This window comes from Gouania willdenowi, chromosome 14 (genome assembly GCF_900634775.1).
Source record: "Gouania willdenowi chromosome 14, fGouWil2.1, whole genome shotgun sequence".
In the NCBI taxonomy this organism is placed as follows: domain Eukaryota; kingdom Metazoa; phylum Chordata; class Actinopteri; order Blenniiformes; family Gobiesocidae; genus Gouania; species Gouania willdenowi.
In genome coordinates this window covers 10096494-10123650 of record NC_041057.1, presented here as the reverse complement: position 1 = coordinate 10123650, position 27157 = coordinate 10096494, and the positions used below count along the sequence as shown (strand labels likewise).

The 27157-nt window shown below is 39.2% G+C and overlaps 2 protein-coding genes across 2 annotated transcripts in view; one reads left to right on the top strand and one right to left on the bottom strand.

Moving 5' to 3' along the window:
• Positions 1-18407, top strand: part of shroom1 (shroom family member 1) — a 39668-nt gene extending 21261 nt beyond the window's left edge. The window contains 13 exon segments of the mRNA XM_028466808.1: positions 4885-5433; positions 5435-5566; positions 5568-5610; positions 5613-6074; positions 6077-7745; positions 7869-7986; positions 7988-8056; positions 8156-8208; positions 8586-9200; positions 9279-9863; positions 11152-11257; positions 11492-11764; positions 15661-18407. Of these exon segments, the coding sequence (XP_028322609.1) occupies positions 5089-5433; positions 5435-5566; positions 5568-5610; positions 5613-6074; positions 6077-7745; positions 7869-7986; positions 7988-8056; positions 8156-8208; positions 8586-9200; positions 9279-9863; positions 11152-11257; positions 11492-11764; positions 15661-15915 (4725 nt within the window). The 5' untranslated portion in view covers positions 4885-5088 and the 3' untranslated portion in view covers positions 15916-18407.
• Positions 18408-22644: 4237 nt separating this feature from the next.
• On the bottom strand, positions 22645-26456 carry sowahaa (sosondowah ankyrin repeat domain family member Aa). Its single transcript, XM_028466990.1, has 2 exons — positions 26020-26456; positions 22645-25015 (listed from the first exon to the last, which is right to left on the bottom strand). The coding sequence occupies exons 1-2, from the start codon at positions 26300-26302 to the stop codon at positions 24042-24044; spliced, it is 1257 nt and encodes a 418-aa protein (XP_028322791.1). The 5' UTR covers positions 26303-26456; the 3' UTR covers positions 22645-24041.
• Positions 26457-27157: the final 701 nt, after the last annotated feature.

Below are 27157 nucleotides of genomic sequence, written 5' to 3'. Positions count from 1 at the left end.
GTAAACAAAGAGGGCTGTCTCGCATTGCGCTACAGTAACCCACAAGGACTGAACGTGAAAAAGTCTGAAAAAACTGTGGTGGAAAAACTCTATAATTTCCAAAACAAAAATCGTTTTTATCTACAAATCCGATAAATCGATTTTTTTTTTTGCCCAGCCCTAATTTCCCAGCACAATTATTGTATCGATCCAAAAAATGTTCAAATAATTTTTTTTAATCGTGTTTTTTTAACAAAAAACACACATTGGATTCCACTAACCTATGCATAGCACGTTATCGCCCAGTCACTCATTGTCAGTTAACCACATAAGACCTTGTTAAAATACCTCACTCCTGAATGTATTTCGTTAAGAACTTAACATGTTCAATACTTTTTCCCCACTCTGTTTTGTTTTGCATACGTCCTGCACAGGGCTGATTTAAAATCCCATTCATAAAATTCTTGTCTAAATAAGGTTTGTGCTTTAAAATGTGAGAAAGGTTCACACTCGAGCCCCAAAACCACATTTTAGATGAATTGTTTGTAATTGGGGACATTTTTCTTTAAAAACTATTATTGCTTACTAAACTGGAGCCGCCAGCAAAAAATGAGAGCTTGCTAATTTTCTTTCCTAACTCGCATTCATCATCCCTTCTTTTAAACTTCCACTATTTTAGTGCATCTCTTCACTCTTGCCCTCCCCATCTCTCTCTTATCTTAGCTTATGTTCACAAATCAAAGACTAAAATTGAAAGCAATTATTGCTCCCCTCCAGCCCTGGATTCCTCTTGTGTTCATTTGTTTTTCTTTCTAATGAGAGGGCCTGAATCGACCTAGTCCACAGACATGTTTTACTGCACACTCTCCATCCCCCCATGATGTAGTGCTTAACTCTGTCAGTGGGCGGAAAGTGATCATGGGCTTATCCTTGTTTACACATCACCTCAACACATTGGAGTTAAACTTCTTAGGAAGTTCACTTGTGATCACGTGTGGAAATTGTTCTGAGCTAAAAATCCTATTGGCTGCTCTACTCATGGATCAGCTATCGGCCTCTGGAATGGTTGAGAGCTTCACTCCTGCCCTCGAATCCTCTGTGTCTATGTTTTTAATTCCAATGTTTAATGAAGTGAGAAACTTTTTTTTTTTTTTTTAAATCTGACACTTATCTGAGGCATTAGAGCACTCAACTTTGTCAGTGCCAAATGTAGAACATCTTCACATGTGGAATGAATGTTAAATATTATTTTCTAAAGATTTTATTTCTTTTAGATTGAAGTTGTTTTTGTATATTTTAGTTTTTTTTTTCTTCTAATTATCTACATCAGGGGTGTCAAACTCATTTTAGTTCAGGGGCCAAATACAGACCAGTTTGATCTCAAGTGGGCCGCAGATTACAGGTGGGAATACAAGGAATTTCAACATTAATATGCCCTACTTTGCACTTCCGTCTTTAATAGACAAGTAAAGTATGTAAGGCACCGACAAAATCTGAGCAAGAGGTGACAGATACTGCATCAGTCCCTGCAGGATCGTCACCTAAATGTAATTGATTTTGCGATAAATTTTTATTTAATTTGGGGAAATCTTGTGGAATAATTTGAGTAAAATTGCAGCCATCATGTGATATAAAACATGGGAAAACCAATGAATTTATGTATTTTGAGGGACTGCAAAATTTACAGTCAAATTAGTTGGTAATTTTCACATTGATTCTGTTTTTAAACATTATTTTTATTTTCTTCTGCGGGCCGAATTGGCCCCCGGGCCTTGGGTTTGACACACGATCTACGTTCAAGGTTTTTGGGTTTTTTTTTTTTTTTACAATATATGACTCACATGGCAGACACTTGGGTTTACTTTGAGTGTTAAGGGACTCTCTCGGTAACAAACAAAGGTTCAGGTATAGTTTTAACTAAAAGTTTGCTTAAAGAAATTGGTAATATTTGTTGATTGAAAATGATAGCAAGTTATTGTGACAGTTTTTAGGGTAGACGGTGAGTCTCAGAAGTTCAGCCATAACATTCACCCACCCCTACCACCACTGTTGCCCCCTCCCTTCCTCCACCCTGCCTCCTGCCTTGGCTAGTCTCCATGTGCCGGACTCGGAGCCTTGGGAATGAATGGCGCCCGGGCTGTGCTCCGTCTTTGAAGCCAACCAGGAATGCGAGGCCTCTTTTTTTTTTTTTTTTTTTTTTTTCCTTTGCTTTCTCTGTTCAAGCGGCCGGCAGCACTAGCAGCTATCTGCAGCAGTGAAATATTCCCTCCACTGCGCTCATTGTGCACCAGAGAGCCGGACGTCATCCACCGTCCAATCAGTGGCTCCTGCTAGGCAGCCCAGGCTCTTTAGCAGGGGGGAGAGTGGGAACCAGCTAGAAGTCTTCCCTCTAATATCTGGCTCTCCTGGTTACTTGCTTGAGTCTTTCTGTAGTAAAAGAACAATGTTCTGAATGGAAAACCAGGACGGAGGACTTTTTCTTCTTTAAATGAGGAAGTTGTGTTTTTTAAAATGGACTTAAGGAAGTCTAACTTTTGGTGAGTTTGTTCATCCTACTCATTGTTGTCTACTAGTCCTTCAAAACACTGAGGTAGAAGTTGATTTCCATGCAGTTTTCACACCTGAGTTTCTGTTGTGACTGCTGAATAATGATTTTAAGTCATATTGAACTATTCCCACAGGTCCTCGTCCTGTTCTCTCGTCTGTTGTTGTGATTTGCGTGTGAGGGTATTTGTCTGGGCCGGTCACCCTCGCTCTGCCTTACCCTCCATCCCCCCTCTTTGCTCTCCCCTCTCTGTACATTCTGTCACTGCCTGTCCCCTCCATCACTTCCACTCCAACGCTCCCGTGTTTCGGAGCCCCACTCTTCCTCTCACTGTGTGTTTGCAGAGGAAAGAGAAAGCAACACACTGACGCACATACACTCACCTATGCATTGCAGATAAGATGGCCCTTTATACACACATAAACCCACTTTAGTACTGTTGTTAGAATGGCTCCTACAACCATCTAGAATCACCTTTGAAGATGCTCCCTTAAAACCGGGTGGCGCTGGGAAAAAATTGCATGCTAGATTTAGTTACAATATTTTAAGTAGCAACACTTAATGCACACTTGGGTGTAAACACACGTTGTATCAAAGTTCCCACTGTGAGGGAGTGATCCTACACTGCCATTGGTGATCGCATGGTTGGAATGTCTTTGTTTAATTAGCAACACTTGTCTTTGTATGTGCATGACAGGTATGCGGCTTCAAACTTGTTGACAAAGCCAAGTAAAGGCATGCAGGTCATGAGAGAGCCCTGTCATTAGAGTCCACTGTGAAGCTATCATTAACTCATGCACAACAGGTTTTTAAATAGTCAGCGATGAAGGAGGCTTGTGCTGATGACATTGAAAAAATCACATTTTCTTTATTATTTACCAAAAAAATTAAATATTGAGTTGAAAACATGCTATGAGCAAAAACTATTTTGTTGCAATTAATGATTAAATCTAGTGTAAATTTGGTTTAACAGAACCAAACATTGGAAATTACATTTAAATTCCAGTATTTACTATGCCCTTCTTTCCTGTTAACTCCTGAGCCATAAAGAGCCCCATTGAATAACTTGACAATCTTAACACATTGCAAATGGTGCATTATATTTATGGCGAATTGTTGGCTTTATTCCAGAGATTTATAGGCCTCTAAAGAGAAGTAAATAGATAACTAAGTAAGTAAATAACTTGGCAATCACAAACAATACATTACAATTATAGAGGTTATTTGGCTTTATTCCAGACATTTAGAGGCTAATAAAGTAAAAAAAAAATATATATATATATAAAGTGTGTCCAGGAAATTAACAGGTGTTGGTTGATTTGTTTTATCTTTACTAATGAAGTATTGAAACATTTTACGAGTCACAAGTCATTAAAAACTGCCGATTAAACTTACAAACTCGAAAGTCTCCCACAATAAAACCTTACCCATAAGTCCCACAAATGTTAAAGGTCGCCTATTATTTGCCAGGCCACACTGTTTTCTACATCCCTCACATGACTTACCCTCTGACATTGCTTACCTTCCACATGGGATTCCTGACATTTTTTCATTTGTGAGCTGCAACGTGCACTGCCAACCTCAGGGCCTTTAATTAGAGTACGTATTACTCCACAGCAGCAGGCAAAACTCCTTCAAACAGGTGGCTTACTGTACAAACCCAGTACTGAACAAGCTGTTGTGAAACAAAGAACAGTGAAAATCTTCCATATGGTCAATTTTTTCACTTTATGATGTTGGAGGATTCTTTAAACTAATCAGTCGAAGCTTGCGTACAGTACATTCTAGAGGTTTTGAATTCCTCATACACAGCATTAAATACCAACAATTATCTCATGTGCTCAGCTGGAACATCTTTCATTCCAAACTGTTGCGTGTTGGTAGGTATGAGTGAAAGTTATAGACCTGGATAAGGTCACTCTCTTGGCAAAGGATGAGTATAAATTGAGTGATGAGTGATATAAGCTTAGTAACTATTATCTTTATCTCTAATGATTTACAGACCTCTTACATGGAAGACTGTCGAGGCTTCACATTTTCAACCTTTGCTCAATTGTCTCTGGTGAAAAAAGAAAAAAAAAAAAAAAAATGAAACTTTGTCTTTTATACAAAGTCGTTTTTCATATTCATAACCTCAACCACCTCAATAGACTTATTAATGTTTTCAAGCATACACAGATGACTTAAATATAAAAATGTCATGATGTTTTCTGTTGATTTTTTTCTTTTTTATATTTGAGTATGTTTCATTATAGCCTGGGTTAATGCTCTATTAGTAGCATAAATGCTCATTTCAATATTTATTTTTACTGAGTCATTCAAGATTTATGCTGATAAACAGTCTGACTTTTCTTTTTTAGGATCAAACCAGCTCAAGAGGCTTTGAATAAACAAAAAGAAGGCAGAAAAATTGCTGAATCCTTAACCAACCTGAAAGACAACTTGTTGCTAACGTGCTAATGACCACCTCCTCATCTGCTCTCACAAAGAAGACACATGCATCAGCGCATCATCACTACACATGATTCCTATCCATCCCATTCTTCCCTTCGCTCAAGTCCTCCATGGATTCTTACAACTTCCACTTTGAGAGAATGAGCAACGTGGACTTGCAGCCTCTGAGCCTGCCTGTCAGCCGGCTTTCCCCAGCCAAGTCTAACAGCAGTATCGTCGAGCAACTTTCACACCACCAACACGGCAAAGGAGACTCTGCTTACAGCTCTTTTTCTGGGGGCTCCACTGCCCCGGACTATCCCTCTCCTTTCCCAGAAGACATGCAATCCAGCACCTTCTGCCACTATTCTGATAATAAATATGTAAAGTCCATTTACCAGCCCACCCAAGTTTTGCAGTCTGATTCAAAAACCATGGACCAACTCTATCGCTCTGTTGAGGCCATTTCACAACAAATATCGAAACAACACAAACTCAACTGTAAACCCTCCAAGGTATAATGATGATAATCTTTCTCAACCCAACAGCACCAATCTCCTTAAACCAGCAGTGCTTTTAGGGACTGCATCCCAAAGTGCTTACCCAGCTTATCCGTCCTCCTCCAGTTCCAGCTCGCCAAGACAGTTTCATAGCGACAAAAACTTGGAGAACAGCAGAGGCTTCCAATATAATACTGAGATTAATTCCCAACAACTACAGCCTCAGCAACAGACAGGATTTATCAACCGTGTCAATCCACAGCCTCATACTCTGAATGCTTCAAGAATAGAGACGGCGAACCCAACTAAAAGCAACCTGATCTTTAATTCAGACCCAGTGTACTCGGTTTGGAAAGGCCCTCAGCAACCTCAACAACAAACCCGTCAGCCATCGACTTACAAGCCCCACCTCAAGCCTCGAGATCAGAGCAGAGTATCGATGAACCCGGAATACCTTTCTATCGCGGATAACAAAGTGGCTGCTGAACAGCAGAAGTCAGCAAACACCCTAAGCCGGTCACCTCCCGAGGCACACAGCCAGACAGAGCACCTGACGAATAAACAGCTTTCAACTGGTAGTGAGTGCATTAGAGACAATTCAAAACAAACAAGTAACAGTAGCATTTTGAAAGTCAACGCAAAAGATCAAACTCAGTGAATGATTGGCTTGGATCAGAGCCAACGCGCTCTACCAGTCCCTGGAATGCAAGGCAGAGTTTTATCAATAGCAGCATTCAGCATAAGGGTCAGTTCTATTTTGTCACAGGAGTGTGTAAGCAACCTGATTCGAGTATGAGGACACACTCTCTGTCAGTATGTGGGTCCGAGTCTTGCGCAGAGATCTCCACACTGCTGGAGACGCATCGATTAAGTGAAAAAGAAAGATGTTACAGCACAATGGATGAGTTGTTTCAACCTCTCCAAGACAGTTCTCGCTCCTCCAGTTGTACAATTACCGATGAGAGAGAGAATTACACTTCTTTGTCCCTGGAAGACGACCTGATATCCAAGGATCAGGAGAATTACCAACCACCCCTCAGATTGACGCAGTCTTCTCCAAGCTTCAATACCTTTGAAGAAAGTGAAAATCGAGAGATTGGTCGCCACACGGCTAACAACCCGATCTTCTACTGTGGACCTGACAGAAACTCCTCAGCACATACACCAACTCAAATGATGGAAGTAACCTCCCTGATCAATAATGAACAGAACAATATTCACAAAAAAGAAGATTTCACAAAAAGAGGGAAACGACAACCTTTGGGAGATGTTGCATGTGACAGGATAAACAAAGAAACAACTCCTCTTTTGTACCACCTGACTGGAGCCAACAGGGCACCATTAAAGCCTAGGAAGGAACCGGGCCAAGAAAATGGCACAATAAATGATGCCAGAATGCCACCAGATGAAATGAAAAGGAACAATAGGGGAGAAGTAGCCTGTAACACACTTGATGACTCATTTAAGAAGTATTACAAAGAAAAACTGAAGGATGCCCAGTCAAAAGTCCTAAGGGAAACATCTTTTAAAAGAAGAGACCTGCAATTGTCCTGGCCACACCGTGTCAGACAAAATCCAGAGCCGAGGTACTCAGCCATTCACTCTGTCTTTTCATCACTGGACTCTGAGTTTTCCATAGATACACTCATACCTGCTGTGACCCCTGAGGAGACAGAGAGCCTAAAAGAGGATGTTAATGAGTATGAAGAAAAGACTTCGCACAAAATGGTGAAGGAAATGGGAAGATCTGCAAATGAGGCTCAGCCTCAGGTAGTACGCATCCGAGGGAGAAAAAGGCTAACTGCAGAGCAGAAAAAGATGTGTTACTCTGAACCAGAAAAGCTCAACCAGCTGGGGAGTGGCCCTGACCAACTAATGTGTCGTTCCTTCAGCAATGGAAGTGAAACCATGCTTGCAGGTGAATCTGAAGGAGATGAGCAGTTGCAGAATGAAGCCCAGGGACTCGTCGCAGCACGGAGGAAAGTGTTTGAGACACGAGGTCGAACACTGTCTGCATCCAATGTCTCAAAGACAAACCTAAAGCATTTGCAACATAAGGCCCTGGTCGAGTATATGGAGAGAAAAACGGGCCAGAAGGTGGCAGAGCCTCAGCAGCCAGCTCCACAGACTCCGCTTCCACCGAGACAGAGGCATTCTCTGGGGGAGAAACCATTTGACTGGGGTCCACGGCCATTGTCAGGGAATATGGAAAGTAAATTGATAAAGAAAAAGCTTCACAGACCCCACTCAGCAGGTCGAATACTGGATTCCTCTACCAGCTCTATGAGGTAAGAAAAAGTGCTAAAAGTGTGATTGGTTGAAGTTGATAGTTTTTCAAATACATAAATAAAAAACTTTTTTTTAATCTGCTTTTTTGTGCATAAACAATTTGTGTGCATTTGTTGTAACAGGTATGCCCAGTTCTTCTCAGCGCTGTCTTGTTCAGGCCAGTTTGCTGGCCAGCAGAATCAAACCAGACGAAGGGAGAGCCAGGGTCCAGCTCAGGTAAAATCCGCCTCAGCAGAGACCTCTACTTGACCAACCAGAACCACCCAGTTTCCTCAGGAACCGTTCCACATCCACCCCACATACATTTGAGGTAAATCACATTTACACCTGAAGAAGCATTTGTTTTATGTACTGTTGTTTTTACGTCAGCATCACATTGTATACTTTTCTCTCTCCTTTGGCTCTGCAGCCACATGCGTATAAAGAGGATCCATTACCGGTTAATGCTATGGAAACCCAGAGGTATGTGCTAGTGCCGCAGACAAATTGGGACACTTTCATTTGTTTTAGGTCAGTAGAGTTTTTAGGTCAGTGATGTGTGTGCTGCCTTTGGCACAGACTGTAAATCCCAACAGGAGTCATTATTGAAAGTCACCACCCACCTGCTTAAGCAAAGCAACATTGTTTCAAGAGATTTATTGGCTAGCCTTTATAAAGAAAAAGCTGCTGCGCTGTTTTTAAAGAAAGCAGGGTATTTTTCGAAATCTGGGTCTTAAATGTGTTCTATGAGTGTTACAATGAACTACTATTAACTGTTATTTGTAATTATCTAACATTTATTAAAGCAAAAGTACCTTTAAAGTTGGTTCAATACATTTTCTTTTTTTTTGAATTTTCAGCACCTCTAAGAGAACGACTGAGGAACCAGCAATAACATCAGTGCCTGAAGGCCAGCAGCCTGTCCGAGTGATTGGCCTGAGAGGGAAGTCTATGGAAGAACTCGGGACCTCAAAGGTTGCAAAAATTTCCGCCTTAAGTAGAAGCTCAGAGCAGCTGGATCAGCTGTGGAGATATTCAACAGAACCTGGACATACTGACAGAGAGAAGAAGAGAGATTTATTCTCTGATGAAGTGGGAGAAGCCAAGAAACTGGACAAGATCAGGAAGAACCAGTATGAAACCCATAGAATGGCAAAAGAAACAGAGATGGCTACTCAGAATAACCCTCAGGGACAGACACAAAACCAAACCCTGAAGAAGAGTTGTGAACCAGAGGCTGATACAACAGCAGAAAAGGCTAACTTAAGTCGATCCACCTCGCCGATCTCCAGCTCTTCTTCTCGAGTCCGAAGTCAGTCTGCACTTCCTGAATCAGATGACTTGAAGTCCAATAGACAGCCAAGTGGGACCTCTTCAAACCCGCCTTCTCCCCGAGTTCTGCAGGTCAGTGAAAGGGAAATCATGTCCTCTCTGATGCCAACAAAGCCCTCCTGTGAAAACAGGCCTAGCTCCAGGTATGTTGAATATTTTCTCGTGTAGATTAATAATTTCATTCAAAGGTAATTCTTATCGATGCCTTTTATTTCTATTAGAGTCCAAACGTATTCGGTGCCTGAATTAGGAAATGAGCAGTCGGTGGACGAACCAAGTGAAGACAACCAACCACCAGATTTAACCAATCAAGTGTCTTTGAGCTGCGGCATCACCACAGATCGCTCGCTCTGGATTCTCCCACCTAATGAAGAGCTCAAAGAGGAGGTCCAGTCTTCACCAGCGACAGTCTTTTTTGAGTCTACTAATTCTGTCTCTTCAAACCAGACGAGGGAAAACACTGCGTCCCCACGTCTGTCCACGTCTGACACAGACATTTCTCAGCATGTGGGAAACAGGAAATTGTCAGAAACAGAAAATGAGAAAGTGGGAGAAACCGTGGTGTTGGAGGAAAGGGGGACCCCAGAAGGAGAGACGGACAGTATGAGGACTCCTGTTGAGAGACCGTTGTGGGGGGAGCTTGTAAAAACAATTGTCAAAGCTGATCAGTCATTGGCCAGAGTGCTCTACCCTTTGGCGAATCGCAAGACAGCCCTGATGCTGATGGAGCAGCTTCTGTCAGAGGACACCCTGCTAATGGAGGAACACTACAAGAAGAAACAAGAGCAGAAGAGCAGTGCAGAGAGGTAGGAGTTATTGCCAACAAATATATTACTGTAGATCAGTTTCAACTAGAAGAGGATTGTCCAATTGTGGCCCTACATTCCCCCTACTTGGAAGAGGTCTGAGCTAAAATATTCTGAATTTAAAGGAAAATTAGCTTTATGTGGCTAGAACTTTCCACAATCTGGCCTTGGGGGCAGAGTTTGGTCATTCCTTCCTCAGTTTTAAGTCTCATACAATACAGAAACAATTTTATATGCTTTTATTTCTTCTCGTTTAGATTTGTAACAGCGTTTTTTTCCTGCATGAAACAAATTCCGTAAACCGATTGCAAATTGTCCAGAACTCAGCTGCCAGGCTTTTAATAAGAACCAAATAATGTGACCATATTATCCCTGTTTTAGTGTTTTTACACTAGCTTCCAGTGTTTGAGCATTGATTTTAAGATTTTATTGATTTCTTTTAAGGCCCTAAATAGCCTTGCCTCACAGAGCTTTTAGTACCTTATAGGCCAGCACTTCCTTAAGGTCCTCATGCAAAGTTCTGCTCTCTGTTCCAAGGGCCCGGGTAAAAACTAAAGGGGACGGAGCCTTTTCAGTCAGGTCTGCTGACTCTATTAAAATTTAAGTAACTTAAACTGTTTTAATCTGTAGCTAAGACTCTATTTAGTTTATAATGTATAGCTGCCTTTGGAAAGCACTTTGTAACATGTGCTTTGAATAAGTATATTATTATTATTAATATACTCCTTCATTTTTCTTTTACTAACTGCATTAAATTGACAATTATTAGCACATGTTTGGTAGAACTGGTTCGTCATCAACCGCAGTATAATCCCCACAAAATCCCTGACTTTGTTCAGTGTGTTTTTAAGAATTAATGTTATTTTGAAGGCAAAGGGTTGGTTACCACCCAATACTAAGGGGTTTATGAAAGTATTACAGCAGTTTAATGCCTACCTTAAAATGTTTACACAGGAAAGTGTACATTACTGTAAAGTTTAGATCTCAATATCAAACTATTTTTAGGAAACACCAGTGCAAAGTGGTTAGGGCATCTCGGTTTCTTTTCCATGAAACTTGACTATAGTCTCTATTGGCTGATCAACTGATCTTCACAAGAGTTGGGTTACCTTTTGTTACATCACACGTACAAACACACCTGGTTCTTGCATAATCACTCATCAGTTACACGCAGAATGTGCCACTCGATTTCAGAGTCCAACAAATTTTAAATAAACAAATGTAAAGGGGGGAAAATGTAACAGAATTTCATAAATCAAAAATCGAATTAATTGTTTTCTTTTTGTAGTTCTGAAGTGAATGAAGGCTCTGAGCCAATGCCACAATCTGCATCTGACAGCCTGAAATCTGAGGGCACAGACCTGCAAAGCAAAGCTGACATCACTGAGAAGAAGGTAATTATTAGTCGATGCAAACAAGTGGTTAGGTTTTGCTTTTCCTAGCTTTGAAATCAGGCTTTTTTTTTAGAGTAAAAGTAATCTCTTACTATCTTACTGTACTGATAGCACTGTCATTTTAGGTAATTTGTTTTCTGAATTGTGGCCAAAATGATGGCCTTTTCATACATTTCAAAGCCAGTTTACTTACTACACTTTCAAACAATTTACACCCCAATGCTTTATTCACAGCATCTGTTAGTGTCTTACATCAACGAGCGTCTGCATTCACTGGAAGAGACTCGCAGTGCCTTGCAGTTGGACATGGATGAGAATGCGGCCCGAGGGGATGCACTGGTGGTGCTGGTCCGTGAGCGCTGTCAGCCCGTAGAGCTGGAGAGGTACAACCTCTTCATAGGAGACCTGGACAGGGTGGTCAGCCTACTGCTGTGTCTCTCTGCTCGCCTGGCCAGAGTTCAAAACGCTCTCAGCACCGTGGACGAGGACACCGATGCAGAAGAGAAGGTAAGAAACCCACAATTTTGTTTCAAAAAAATAAGGCAAGTTTTACACAAATCGCCAGTTTGTGAGAAAAAGCTGAAAAAACGTCTTTTTCTGAAAAAACCTATTAGTGACTTTGAAGCAATTTTTTTTTTGCTTTAGTGACACCTCTACCCTACTATAAACTACCTAAACAACAGTGAGACCAGGCTTTTGATTGCAAAATTATTATTTTGCTATCTAGGTCAGAATTGAATGGATTTCTTACTGTATTTTGGCCTCCCTCCAAGTCTCTCCCCCCCGTCATTCTCCCCACACCCAACTTCCTCCTCCTCCCGGACATGCCATGTCACCCGTTTTTTGATCGTTTTCCCTCACCATCATGACACTCTCAATAGTCCACTTAGTTCCACACATGCTGGTCGAGTGTGAGCTGCTGTGAACTTCAGCATCAACTCTCGTAGCACCATTCTCTGTCTTGCAAACTCCTTTCCTTCCTCTGAGCTCTGCCCATCGCGGGTGATCTCTTATTCAATGGTGCGCTGCTGCCACCTACATGGCACCAGTTGGTCACTACAACATTGCACAAGCTCAATATTCGCAGGAGAGCTTCGTCACACTGTCTCCTAGCAACCCCAGCCAAAAACACAATTAAGGTCTTTAGACGTCTTTGGCAGTCAATGTTACTAAACCAAAAGACGTCTTTAGACGTCTTTGACAGTAAATGAGTTAAGACCTGTCCAGGTGTTGTCAAGTTTCAGTGCTGCTTTGACGGACAGATGATGTCTAGGGCTGGGCGATATGGACCAAAACTCATACCTCAATATTTTTTCTCAAAATGGCTGATACATGATATATATTGTAATATTTATAGTTCTAATAAATTCTTACCAGAAAGAAAAATTTGGGGTAAATTTGCTGATTTAAAATTCCACACAGGCACATTTATTAACAAACAGCTCCGCAATATTTTCCAATTTTAGCTTTTTCTCCTCCAAGGGACAGCACGTGTGAGTGAGTTCTGTAGTGTAGTATGGCTTGTTTAGGGCACGGTCTGGGTTAGGACGTTTTTCATGTTGTCCTGAGAAATAGAGAAGGCAACAACTCCCTAAAACTAATATTTGAATACTAAATGATGAATAAAATAAAAATATCTCGTTATAAGCGATATTGCAATTTTGTAAAAGAAAACTTGATATATCTGTAATCTGGATATAGTGCCCAGCCCTAGTGATGTCCACGTAATGTTTGTGAGCCAACTTTTCAAAATACATTGTATGATTGTTGACAAAACTCTTACCTGGCTCATAAAAGTTAAGGTCAAGAGTGGATAAAGAAAGTTGTCTTCTTTAAATGATTTGGTGATAAATTATATACATATTCAGAGTAGTGAAAACCAAACATTTATTTATGTTTTAAAATGAAGGTCTGGAAAAAGTGGAATTTTGAAACAATCTTTACCTGTACCTGACGTTCTCATAACATTATCTTAAGCATGACTCGCTTAAATCCACTCCACCCAGCTGTCTCATCTTTAAATCTCCTTTCTAGAATCATGTCATGCTAAGTTGCAGTCAAACACACGACAATCTGTGACTGCATAAAAACCATCTGATAAGAATTCTCTAATGCACTAGCGTGTGTTTGTGTAATGTGGCCTATTTACACTCTCTCTCTGATGCTGTTTACACACACACACACTGAGGCCTGAGCAGAAACGCACACAGTCAGCGAGCGCTAAAGGGCCAATGATCGGCCATGCAGACGTACACAGCTCATGATTTAACGCAGCTTATACGAAGCTGGAGGCCAAAGGACACGGTTAGTGTCAGAAGTGCTCCACGGCTCATATGCTCTGGCCTATATTCTCGCTCTGTTTGCTTTAGAACAGCAAACAAACCACCTGGGAAAAGCTGAAGGGTGACTATAATGCGGGTTTTTTTTTCTCCAGTGTGGAATTTAAAAAATGTTGTCAGTTTTATTTGCATTTTATGGTCAATTTGTAGCTTGTCTGCATTTAGGGTTTTCACCTGAGGCTGCATTTCAGTTTTTTGCAGTAGCTTACATCATTTGCAAATAATCAATACAGTTCTTATTTCATGTATAGATAGCTTCTTATTCTGGCCTGTATTATCAGCTGATGTTAAGTCATTAGATGAATCTACTCTCTGTCACTTTGTCCATCTGTAAATGCTGCTGATTGTGCTGCACACTGAGGGCTGCTTAAAGGCACATTTGCTTTCTTGCTGTTATCAGCAACATTGGTATTTACACTGACTCACCGAAACTCCAGCCCAGTTTCGATGACATTTGTATCTACCCTGCCCTCTGTTGACATAAGGAAACACTGCACCTGCTGTACAGTGGCTGCCACTCACACCATCGTGTCACTTTCACAAGTGTCCGTCAGCCACATGAATTATTGCACCTTTCATTTCAATACGAAACATGACACCCAGTGAAGAGTTTTCCATGTTGTCAGACCCCATGATTTAGTGTTTTTGCTTATCATTCAGGGTTGGAGTCAATTACAATTACATTTTCAATCATCCATGTTTAATTACAACTCAATTCTGATTACAGTAACAGGTATTTTTTCAATTACAAAAAATAGAATAATTATTTTTCCCCTGAAAGTCATTTATAATGATGTTCTCAATTATATTTTTGCTAACTTTTTAGTCATAATGCGTTGTGATGATTTGTATGTGTGTACCAGAGGTGTAAAGAGTACTGACATATCCTACTCAAGTAGAAGTACTGTTACTCGATTTGAAATTGTACTCAAGTACAAGTACAAGTAAGTCATACAATAAATACTCAACCACATGTAAAAAGTAGCTCAATTAAATAGTGATGAAAGTAAAAGTTACGAGTTACTTTCACCCCCACGTTTATTGTTGGTAATAAATCTTGCTACGTTTCCTTTGCATACAGTAAACATCTCATGTATGAACTTAAAAAGGGAGAGACCAAATCTACCACAATTGGAACCTAATTTATTTTTCACAAAGGCACAATGTGCAATTATTTTTCAAAATAAAATAACACCAATGAATTCCATTAAAAATAAACCAAATCTCAGGCTCTAGGTATTTCTACATTTATGAACTCTAAAACTGAGAAAATAACCTCTATTCAATGCTGTTTTGGCGTGATGCGTTACATTTAATCTGGTTGGTCGGCTATGATGTGATGTGATGCATTTGATTGTTGTCTGGTCATTTTTTTTTTGTAGTTTCACAATGTCCATTGATCATTTTAAAACAAAAAAAGAATTACTCAGTAATTGTTGGGTGTACAAATTTAACAAATTACTTTTTTTAAATGTACTCAAGTACAAGTAAAATAACTGATGTAGAAATATACTCGAAAAAGTACAAGTACCAATAAAAGCAACTCAATTACAGTAACGTGCATACTTTCACCTCTGGTGTGCTCTGTGTCGTTTTAGTATCTCCACATTTTAGTGTATTGATTATAATATTTTTATGTAAAAACTCAACTTTGGACAATAGTTGGAATTTAGCAACATCTATAAACTCTTTGTACAAAATATCAGTTGCATTCACCGTTTTGTTACTCTGTAAAATTGTATTGTCTCTATTTGAATAAAATTCTATTGTATCCTCACTCTAACCCTGCTAGTGGGAAAACTTGATATTTTAATAATTGCTAACTAAACATGTGTAAGCCATAGTAGTTTTTCAGTTTAATCAATCATAATTCACAATTTTTATAGAATTTTCATGCTAATTACAATTACAAAGTCATTCATCTTAACTCAGTTAAAATTCAAATACGATTACAACAGCAACAGATTTTTTCAATTATGACTGTGATTACACCATAATTGTAATTAATGATAGACCTGAATTATTAGTTGTGCTTTATCTCTTTTCTCACTCTTTCCTCTGCAGCAATCTCTGGACAGTCGCCACCGTTTGTTGTGCAAACAGCGGGAAGATGCCAAAGACCTGAAAGACAACTTGGACCGCAGAGAGAACTTGGTGTCCACCTTTCTGTCCCGGCAGCTGTCGGCGGAGCAGCTGCAGGACTACCGGCGCTTCGTGCAGACCAAGGCGTCGCTGCTCATCCAGCAGAAGGACCTGGAGGAGAAGCAGCGTCTGGCCGAGGAGCAGCTGGAGGCGCTCTCAAACAGTCTAAAACTGTGACCACTCTTTATTTTTTATTTATTCTTGTCTTTAAAACAAAACACACACAAAAATCAGCAGGGCCTCTTCTTCAGCGATCATAATTTTTGCGTGTGTTTCACACTCGATTGTGCCCGCCCACACAGAGACGGTACATGAACACAACTATAGCGTCATGACTCGAGACTCTTCCTGAAAACAGTGCCTTGATGCTATCATCACTGAGGATTATTATTATTATTATTTTTTTTTTTTTAATTAGAGCTGCTGTGTAGAAACCTCACTTCCCCGCTAACTGCTCCTACAGGGCTGTGTCTGCAGCTGTGGGAACCTTCTGTAAGCTTTAAGATTGGACCTGAGTTAAGTAAGAGGGCTGCATTGAAGGAGGATTGCCTGAATAAGTGAGATGTACATATTCTATGGGTAAAATGTACATTAGATATAGTAAATTTAAGTGTGTTGTTTTTTTTGTTTTTTAAATGTTCCCATTTCAAAATGTATTTGAAAATAAGGCACTAAAAACCAAAAAAGGTGAATGGAAAAAAAAAGCACTTTGTGAAGATATAAATGCACATTTCTTCAAACCCATCACAGACTAGGTTCAAGAAAAAGCCGTACTCCCTCCACGTGAGTCGTTTAACTTATTATATATATTTTAGGTTCACTAACACTCCTTTAGAAGATTGTAAATGGACCCCCATAGAATTTGGACCCCCGGGTCCATTTTCTGCTGCAGAATATGGACCTAGTCTAGAAAATATTGACACCCCTACACACAATATTTGCTTTGAAATGTTAATATTTCTCAGAACATAACAAATATTAATAATGAAAACAAAAATACAACAGGTAGGGACCTAAAATTATAATCATAGATATTAAAACTTAAACAATAACATCTACTTCAAAGTGTTCGCTCCTGTTCTTATAAAAACAAAACATTGCTATTGATCTTGGTACACTGTGAAAATGTCAGGTGCAGTTTGGGCATAATGGGTATAGTTTTTGTCAATTAAAAACAAATGTAAGAACTACAGTAGATGTGTAGAAAAAGTACATGCACAATAAAAAAAAATAGTACCTTCCTTAAAACTAATAACTAGAATGTGGTTATTGTGGTGGTTTAAATAATAACAACTCAATGAATTAAAAAAAAAAAATCCATATTCTATAGGGCATAGGAAAAGGACCCCCTATATAGAGTGTGTATTCTAGGTCAATTTCCTATGACATAGAAAGTGTACCCCCTATTTAAAGTGTATTGTAGTGTATGGGTCCATTTTCTATGGCATAGGATATAGAAGCCCCCCCCCCAGCAAAAAAGACAGGGTCTATATTCCGCAGCGTAAAATGGACCGGGAGGGGGGCCATATTCCATAGACGGAGTCCAAGTTTGAGTATGGACCCATATTAGGCCATTTACAATATAACGCCATCACTAGTACTTAAAGTGATGTGTAATTATAGAACTCTGTCCTGGTCAGACTGCCCTAAGCAGGCCAAATGACATCGTACACTGATAGCGCACACCAAGGCCTCTGCCTGAAGAGGCTCCGCTCTGTTATGATGACTACAGCTTTCAGCAACATACATAACACTGAGAGCACTGAACAGCGGCAGATTCACTAAAGACCTAATAAACCCCGTGTCCGCATCTGACCAGCAACCCTACAGCTTGACTCCGTCTTATTCATCAAAACCACAACAACATAAAGGACATGTGCATATTCATATAGAGCTCAGTCTTAGTGATTTCAGTCTTGTTTTGACACTCAAGCACCAGTAAGAGCACGGAGTATGTTCTCCTCTGTGACAGAAGTGATACTTGAAAACATTTATGAAAAAGAAAAGTCCACAATCTTGTCCTGATTGAGAAAGGCTAGCTTGACAACGCGATGGAAACACTGTTGATGCTCAGGAAATCCTTGATCTTGTGCTTTGTGTGGATCCAACTGCAGTTCTCCTCAGTTTCTTCATTGTTTCTCTAGAGCGCGACCACTTTCCCCTTTGCTTAACAAACGCTGTCCTGTTCTGGCCTTTGTGCACTAAGGCTATGAGAGGCTCTTCTGTAGTTTTCCACGCACTGCTGAAGGAATTCTCTAAGTATGCAAGAAGCTTAGGACAAGGCTCCTGAAAAGGAGAAAACACTGAGAAGTCTTAATTCCTTGCTGCTGCTGCTGTTGTATGAGCGCTCACGAACATTTGAGGACTTTTCGAGTCACCCCCCCCCCCCTCCTCAGTCCCAACCTTTGTTTTGTGGAGACTATGGAAGAGGTTTGGTTTCAAACTCCAGGGACGTTCATATGAAGAAGTTTTTGGTTCAAAGCTAAGAAGAAGAAGAAAGAAAGACATTTCGGTGAGATGTTTATGACAGCAGAGGCATTTCTGATTCACTTTTTTTTTTTTTCTGCTGTATTTCACATATTTCACATATCGTGGTTGTTTTTGTGCCTGATTGGAGTTTTATATTCCATCGTGTTTGTCATATTGTGAATAAATTAAGATCTCTCATCTTCCTTTTTCTCTTCTTTCCTTACCAAAAAACTGGTTTATACTGCAAAACTGGAGCATAACACACAGCAGACCAAACTACAGGAGGAATAATTCAGTCACAATCTCAAGGTCGTCAATCTGAAAAAAAAAAAAATGTCTTCTTTCATGATTTAATCATGAGAATTTATAAATTGTGCAGTCGAATCAATATGAGCTTATCTCTGCCCTCTGGAGGAAAATCAACACAGTGTAACAATCCAGCAATTTGGAGAGTTTTTATCTTCATTTCTGTAAAATATCTTTCACACTGAGATGTTACATTTGTGAGTGTCTAAAACTAAATAGGATAGAATGATATTCGTCAAGTGTGTGGTTGTAGAAAAGGAGATTCTTGCGAATGAATTACATGTTTAAACAATATGTTGATGTGATCAGACAGTGCAGGGGTGTCAAACTCATTTTAGTTCAGGGGACCAAATGCAGATAAGTTTGATTTCAAGTGGGCCAACAGAGGGGGAGGGGGAATCGAACTATTTCAACATTAGTGCTACTTTGCATTTCCATGTATAAATCATATAAAATAAAAGTACGTAGCATATAAGGCACCAACAATATTCAAGCAATAGGTGACATAGGTAGTGACTGTATTTACAAAATTTAGGAAAATTGTGTCAATTCAGTTGAGTATTGAGCAGGATTTTGGAAAAAAATAGTGTTCTTTCATCAATTTGAGAGTTAAATTGACTTAAATCGTGTCATTCAAACATGGGAAAACTGCGAACCCCTGCAAATATTGTAGTTTCATTGAATTTGTCACAAATTTTATGAAATTTGACTTGAATAATTGTAAGATCTACTTCCAAATAAATTTGTTTCAAATGTTATGGTTTTTTTTTTAAGTTTATTATTTTGCATGGATGCCATTTTTATATGATTCAGTGATTTAAAATGACTCCAATTTCTGCTTAAATTGAATAAATAATTCCCATGAAAAATTTCCTTTTGTTTTTTTTTTTATATTGCCAAAATTCCCAAGCTTAAGTTCGCGTTGAAATTTGCCAGGTATGTTATTCCCTTTTGCAGCCCTTCTGAGGTTCCCCCTGTGGGCCAATTTGGATGTTTTCAAGGGCCGGATTTGGCCCCCGGGCCTTGAGTTTGACACATGTGAGATATACAAAAGCATTTTCTTCGCCACACTCACACACACAGAAATACACACAGTGGATCAATCCAGTCTCTCTGTTTAGTCTGTGCCGGTGTGTGACTTCTGTTATCACGATACTGCAAACACTTTTATTTAAGTTTCACTCAAGTGACACAAATAAATAACGTGTAACCGCTCCTGGTTACGGTAGACCAGTGACTCTAGTTTCTGTCAGCTGAAGTTACCTGTTTTGTCATCACGGTTTGATATGAAATCATCCATTCAAAAGGAACGCTTCAAATACATCACGTGCCCCAAAAACTGATTTAATTTGTGTGGAAATGTATGAAATGTCTTCTTTTTATCAATCTATAGTGAAGAAGAAGCAGAGATTTGAAGAAGGGAGTGGGGGTGGGGGGTGGGGGGGTGAGATCTAGTTTGACAGTAATTGTGAGTAATTAGGTTTAGTGTCACTAATGATTGTGATGCTGACAACAAACAGGAAAAGAAGCTGTGTCCTCACTGTGTTTTAGTATTCACAGAGTAAAGGAGAACACATTCCAGCTGGAAATCTAAATTAGACTGAAAGACGAGATGAATAAATACAATGTTTGTGTAGTTTTAATGCTCCAAAACCTGCACAGCTTCAACAAGAAGCTACCTAAACGTACATTTTCCATTATTTCGCCATTTTTAATGTGCAACCCCTGTAGCTTTTAACTATGCTCTCATTCCAGGTAAAGTTAAGTGTGTGGTAAAGTGCACCGACTTTACACAATGAAACCAATTCCTATTGATGTTTCCTATAATAACATTAAGTCCACCGAGGTGTTTGTAAAGATGCTGATGCAGAGTTTAAAGAGTTGCATTTTTCCATCTTTTATCCATTTAATGTTTCTCCACAGTTTTCTTGGTCCCAAACCCAGCAATGAGTACATTTTTGTGTGTAAGTCTCCAATGCAGGAGTTCTCAACCCTTCCAGAAACTAGAAATAGTCTTTTAACAATTCGAGCCCATTTTTTTTCTGCAACGACACCAAACTTGTTATATGTAAATCTATTTTCATCACTTTTTCTTGCCATATTTTTGCTCCTTTAAATGCATTGTTGCTACACTACACCCATTTCTGCCACTTCTCCATCAAATTTGAATGCATTTTCTGCACATTTTTTCTACCTTAGACATTTTTGGCATTTATAAACCCTTTCCACCACTTTTCCCACCTAATGTTGTACATGTTGACCCATTATTGTCACTTTTAACCACTTTTGACCATATTTCAAGTTAACCACAGTCATGATTTGTCATGACTGTTAATTACTCTGCAAGTAATTGTTCCTACTTTTGAAAATACTGTGATGCCGGTGAATCCAGCCTTGGTGTTGTTCTGTGTTGCCATATCTGGGTTGCCACGTTGGGTGTTTCCGTGTGTGTTTGCCGCCCTGAATTAATGTATGTGATTGTGACGTTTCCTTTTGTTGTGTCCTCACTCTCGCGTTAGTTCGTGGTTGGCGATTAACAAGTGTGGGCAGGAGGAACAGGAGTGTGTTAGTTCACGTGCTGACAGTGTGGATGGTGTGTAAGAGCACTGTGTGCGATTGTCCTGCTCCCTTGTTCGGCAATAAAAGGCGAATTCTGACAAGACTTCAGTAACCCTTATTTCACGGCTCATCCACACTACAATACATTAACCCTCCCCCAATTTCTGCCACTTTGAACTAGGGATGTAACGATTAATCGTAAGGCAGTTAAAAAATCAATTCATAGGTATCAAGGTTCACATCGATGTGAAAATCTGCTAATACTTTCTTTCTGGCCGCCTTCTACTCTTAAACATATTCATAAATAATTCATTACCCCTTTAGCACCAAAAGAATATCTGTAATATTAAGTGAATATCTGTAAAAGTCACGTTTTTCTATTAGCTCGGTCTGCTAGCGTAGCATCTCTTCTTCACTGCAAGATATCTGCATGCCAACCGACCACTGGGTTACCAGCGCCCTCTGCTGGTCCAAACAAATATCTGACGCAAATATCAGACTGTTTTTTTTTTTTTTTTTTTTTTTTAAGGTCCAATTGTTAAGTCATAAAATACATTTTCAGTTGCACTTTTAAAAATAAAAAGAACTATTATGCAGTTTTGTATTGTTTACTATAGAACCAGAATTTAAATGAATAGGCTTCTTCATTTGTATTATTCCTTTATTTATTTCATTCAAGATTTATTTTTAGTTAAATTGCATTGTTTGAATAGTTTATCAAGGGATTCTTTTGACAATGAAAAATAAAAGGAAAATAGTATTGTACTTTCTAGTTTTTTTTTCCCCCAAAAAAATAAAGGAATATTTTTCAGTCATTTAAGTACATTCCCATTTTGTAAAATGAATCGTGAGAGAATCGTATCGTGAACCCAGTATCGTGAATCGTATCGGGAGTTGAGTGAATCGCTACATCCCTACTTTGAACCCTTTTTACCACTTTTTCTGTTTTTGGCGACTCTAATTTGCAATTTTTAACCCATTTCTGTGGTTTATAAAACCCCATTTCACTTCTTTCACCATCTTTTCTGGTCACTTTGCTTGAACCCATTTTATTTCTGATTAAAAGATTTACATCTTTAAGATGACTATAAAGCAAAATATGTGGATTATAGATTGACATATGTGAGAACCTAACTTAAAATTTTTTTTATTATGTGTGTTTTACAATTCACTGATGCAGGAAGTGATGCTTGTTGCAAAACCATCATTCACATTTCAGCAAAATATTAGATCTTAATAAAGGAAATCCCTATTTTTTTTTTTTTTTTTTACATACAATCTGCACTATTAGAGCTTTCATGACATGACCTTCTGTTTTCCACCTCCCTGCTCATTTTCCTGTCCTCACACAGGACTTTTAACTCCCTAGCAGCAGCAGCAGCAGTGGCGGAAAAGAACATTTGCTTAATAAAACCCAGAGGCCCAAGCATGAAACATTGTCCTGACAGAGAGCGAGACAGTGCACGCTGCTGGGAAAGTGACTTCATCAGAGGGGAAACAGAGAGAGGCGACTCAGGGATGACAGAAGCTAAAAAAAAGAGGCAGAGAAATCACACGTAACACGCTCATACCTGGCTTTTTAGAGCATTTAATCAGGAGAATAATCAGTAAAACAACAGTCATCTTTAGTAACAACATCAAATAGTTTAGTTTCTTTAGGAGATTCTCATAGATCTATAAGTATTCATTTACATCTTTAAGTAACACAATTGAAAGAGATGCAATTGTACAAACATTTGTAACAATTTTTCATCTAAATGCTAATTTTTACAGTCGGTGCTACAAGTGGGCTTGTTTTATTCATCTACTGTCAACACTTTGAAATGAAATGAGTAAAACAGGCAGTAAAAAGGGCAGCAAGTCAGTTACATTATTGCACCATTAACACACACACACACACAAACACTGTGCTTATCATCACATGCTGCAGACGCTGATGCATGCAGGAACGTTAATGACACACTCCTATACCTCACCATAACATCTTACATGTATTTCTCCATACTGTAGCTCACACTTGAAATGATAATGTTAGTCTTTAAAATGAATATAATGTGTATTTTCGTGCAGCTATAGAAGTCTGAAACAACACGCCTACTACTACACTCACTGCCCTTCAGTCACGTAGGAGAGAAATACGAGTTAATAATTGATGGAGTTTCTTCATTTTTCATGGATTTATCATCAGTCGTTGAATCAACAGCATAGAAAAATCACTTGAAGACGATAGTTTTCACATTTCTGAAGTGTTAAAAAGTCAAAGGTTTTCTATTTTTTCAGTAGTTTGTCATATAATAAATAGGCTTCCTTCCACATTTTACTGAGGTAAAAGGACATAAAGAGTGATTATAACTTTTAATAAGTAAATATTAAAAGAAAAAGAAAAAACAATAAGATTCAGTATGTTGATTGCAGTTATTAAAAAATATGATAAACACCATCTTCCAACTTAAACTTTTACAACAATAATTATGAACATAGGCTAAATTCTTGTGTATTCTTAAAACTTCTCTTTATGGTTAATAATGATATTTTAAAATGTTGCTAATATTTGTAATATGTTTCATATGGAATCCCCTTCCTGCCAGTAAAAAACAAAAAAACAAGAAAAAACTAGGAAAAGTAAAATAATCATTTAAAAAAATCCTAAGTCATAATTATGAGATAATATCACATAATAATAATTAATATTATACTGGCTTCCATAGTTTTAGCAGTTTACACTTAGCTCTAAAAAATATTTTGCAATACATTTTAAGTTACTTTTCTTTTGAAAGTAATTACAAAACAAAAATGACCTAAATTTCTTTGAATAACACGTTCTTTGAGTTATTCATGATTTGGAGAAATGTATTCTGATCTCTATTATGAATGAATGTCTACACAATATTGTATATTTTTACATGGCACCTAAAGGATATTTGTCTAATGTCACTTTTCCAACATCAAACTGAATTATTTTATCATCTTTACATAAAAACATCGGAGCCAGCTCTGTATCTGAAGCCGCTGTCGGCTCCTTCATCACTGGGTTGGTCGCCCATGGAGCGCAGCCCCGCCCTCTGCTTGTTCTTCTTCTTATATCCGCCCACGTTCGGCTGCAGGAGACGGCTGATTGTTGTGTGCAGTCCTTTGGACAGATCAGGAAACAGGTCTGGTTCTTCTTTGTTCTCCTGTAAGACTGTATCCTGAGGATGGTGGGGGGCTTTGGGCAGGCCCAGTATCGCCCTCACGCTCTCAGAGGTACCTTCACGGAGGTAGTGGTAGGCCTTCTTACCACAGTGGTCCCTGATTCTCGTATCGGCCCCGAACTCGTTCACCAGCATGACCAGGATGTACTGCTGGTCGTGCAGGGCGGCGATGTGCAGAGGCGTGTACCCACCGTGGGTTCTAACGTTGACGTTCACCTCCAGGCCTCCCCGCCTGGACAGATCGATGATCTTCACCAGCATGTCGGCGTTTCCACACTTGGCCGCCCAGTGCAGAGCAGTGAAGCCTGACATGAAGTCCTTCTTCTGAGCCAGCTGCTGGTCTCTGAGGAGCAGCCCGTAGACGTGACTCCAGTGACCCGCCGCACACTTCACCAACAACTCATGCTCCGACTGCTCCAGTGGAACCGTGGTGGTGACTCGGGCATCTTCAGACGACTTGGTGCTCCTGGAGGATTTCCTGATGTTCTCGATGGTCTCCACTAATGAGAACACTGGCTTCTGCCTCTGGTCTTCATCCAGATCCACCGTCACTTTCTGGATCTCTGGAGGTGGAGGAGTGCTCTTGATGATGGTTCTGGGTTCTCCGTCATTAGCACGACTCTTTGTCTGGACATTGAAAGTCAATGTCCTCTTCACGCTGCAGTTGTTGTACTTGCTCCTCTGCAGGGCCTGCTGAATAGGAGAGAGGCCCTCAGCTGGATCTCCATCGTCACAAGTTTTTAACTTTGAAACTTTAAATGAAACAGGATAAATAGTCAGTATAGAAAAATGCAATACATAAAACAATATATAATCACTGACTCCTCTTTATGCATCCCACCCCTTGTGTGCATATTGTACACACGGCTGGTTTAGGACCGCGGCCCACATATTGCACACTATAGTGGGAGAAATAATCAACGTAACATCATTCATACATAATCATCGATAAAAGTAAACCAATTCATACATTTCCAATAACAGTTTTTTTTTTAAATGTTAATTACACAAAGTACTGTAGAAGGATTTTGGAATGGATTCATTTATATTTTAAAAACATTATAGTATTTGTCTACACTGGCAGTTTACCGTGTATTTCTATTAGGGCTGGGCGGTATGGACCGAAATTCATATCTCAATATTTTTTCTCCAAATGGCGATATACGATACAAATCTTGATATTTTAAATTCAATAAATGTGTTGATCCAAATGCCACGCAGGTACATTTATTAACAAGCTGATGCACAATACAGTATGTGCCACGTTTGGCTTTTCCTCCTTTAAGGGACAGCATGTGTGAGTGAGTTCTGTAGTGTGGCTTGTTTAGGGGAAGGTCTGATTTAGGACGCACTAAGTAATCTGAGAAGTAGTGAAAGTAGGACTCCTAAAATGAGTATTTTAATTTAAAAAATTGCTACAAAAAAAAACAAAACAAAAAAAAACATAACATTATTATTGGTGATACTGACGTTTTCTATATTGCCAAAACAGAAATCTCGATATATCTTGACTTTCAATATATTGCCCATGCCTAATTTCTAACTGAACAGTTTACAAATGTCATCTGCTGGTTTAATAACAGGTAAAAAGCTAAAAGTATCTTCTGTGTCTGAAAACAATTTGTATGTTTTTAAAAACAGCATCGATTCATAATAACATCGCAGTCGCTATAATCGTAATCGAATCGAATCCCACCGCTACTTCACACCCTGGTTTAGATGTTTATTTTCTCCTCATGGGGGTGCTGTATCTCACCTGTCAAGGGGATTTCTTTATTTCCCACCGTTCTCTGCTCTTTTCCTCCACTTTGCAGCAAATGCCGAAAGGCTTTCCTCAGCAATACATATCGCACACCGTCGATATCTTTAACCACGGCCACATTGTTGACGAGCGTCTTGAAAAGTTCCCGGTTCCGCTCTTTAACCGCAGGGTCCAAACAATCCACCGCTCCTTGAAACTTCCTCACAAACTCAGACTTCTTCATCTTTCCTCCCCCAGAAAGCAGCGAAGACAGGACGGACTCCTGAGTCACAGCCATCGGTGAACCTGCACTCACACACCGGGACTTCTGAGCTCTGCTGCGGGACGATCACACCTGAAGTCCCGGCGGTGACGCCTCACCTGGAGGATCACAATCCGGAAGATTTCCGGGAACAGTGCGGACGTGGAGACGACTTCACTCACTCATGCATGAAAACACAAGGATCAAAGTGTAAAAATCAATGTCATTAAATTAAACAATTGTATAAGTAAAGTAAAATATTACATTTTTGACACAGTTATTGATACAATTGCAGACCAGTGTGTTTAACATTTTGGTTGCTTACTTTTCCTAAGAAACTTATACTTTCTAATAAATTATAAACATTTTCACACAATGACACTTTTGACATTGTTCATCCAATTATTAGTAGTTATAGTTATTTTATAATAGAGTAATAAAAACCATATAGAGCAGGGGTCTGCAACCTGCGGCTCTGGAGCCTCATGTGGCTCTTTGAGTCCTTTGCCATGGCTCCATATAGCTTTAAAAAAATACTGAAACAATATCAATATCAGATCTGGACACCTCTACTAACATGTAATGGTTATAGTATATGATTGGTTTAGCCCACATGTTTTCAACCTTGGGGTTATCCACATTCACGATTTGTAATACCCATTATTTGTTAGTTTAAATGAATTATTCCTACTTTTTAAAATCACCCCACCCCCGTCCCCCTATTTCTGTCACTTTTAAGCCAATATTCACACCTTGAACCCTTTTTTAAAACGATTTTTCTGTCTGTTTTTGGCCACTCTAATGTGCAACTTTTTTTGTTAAATACTGTATATATACTATATACCATGGCACAAATAATAATAAACTTCCTATAATTAGTTTCTAATCATG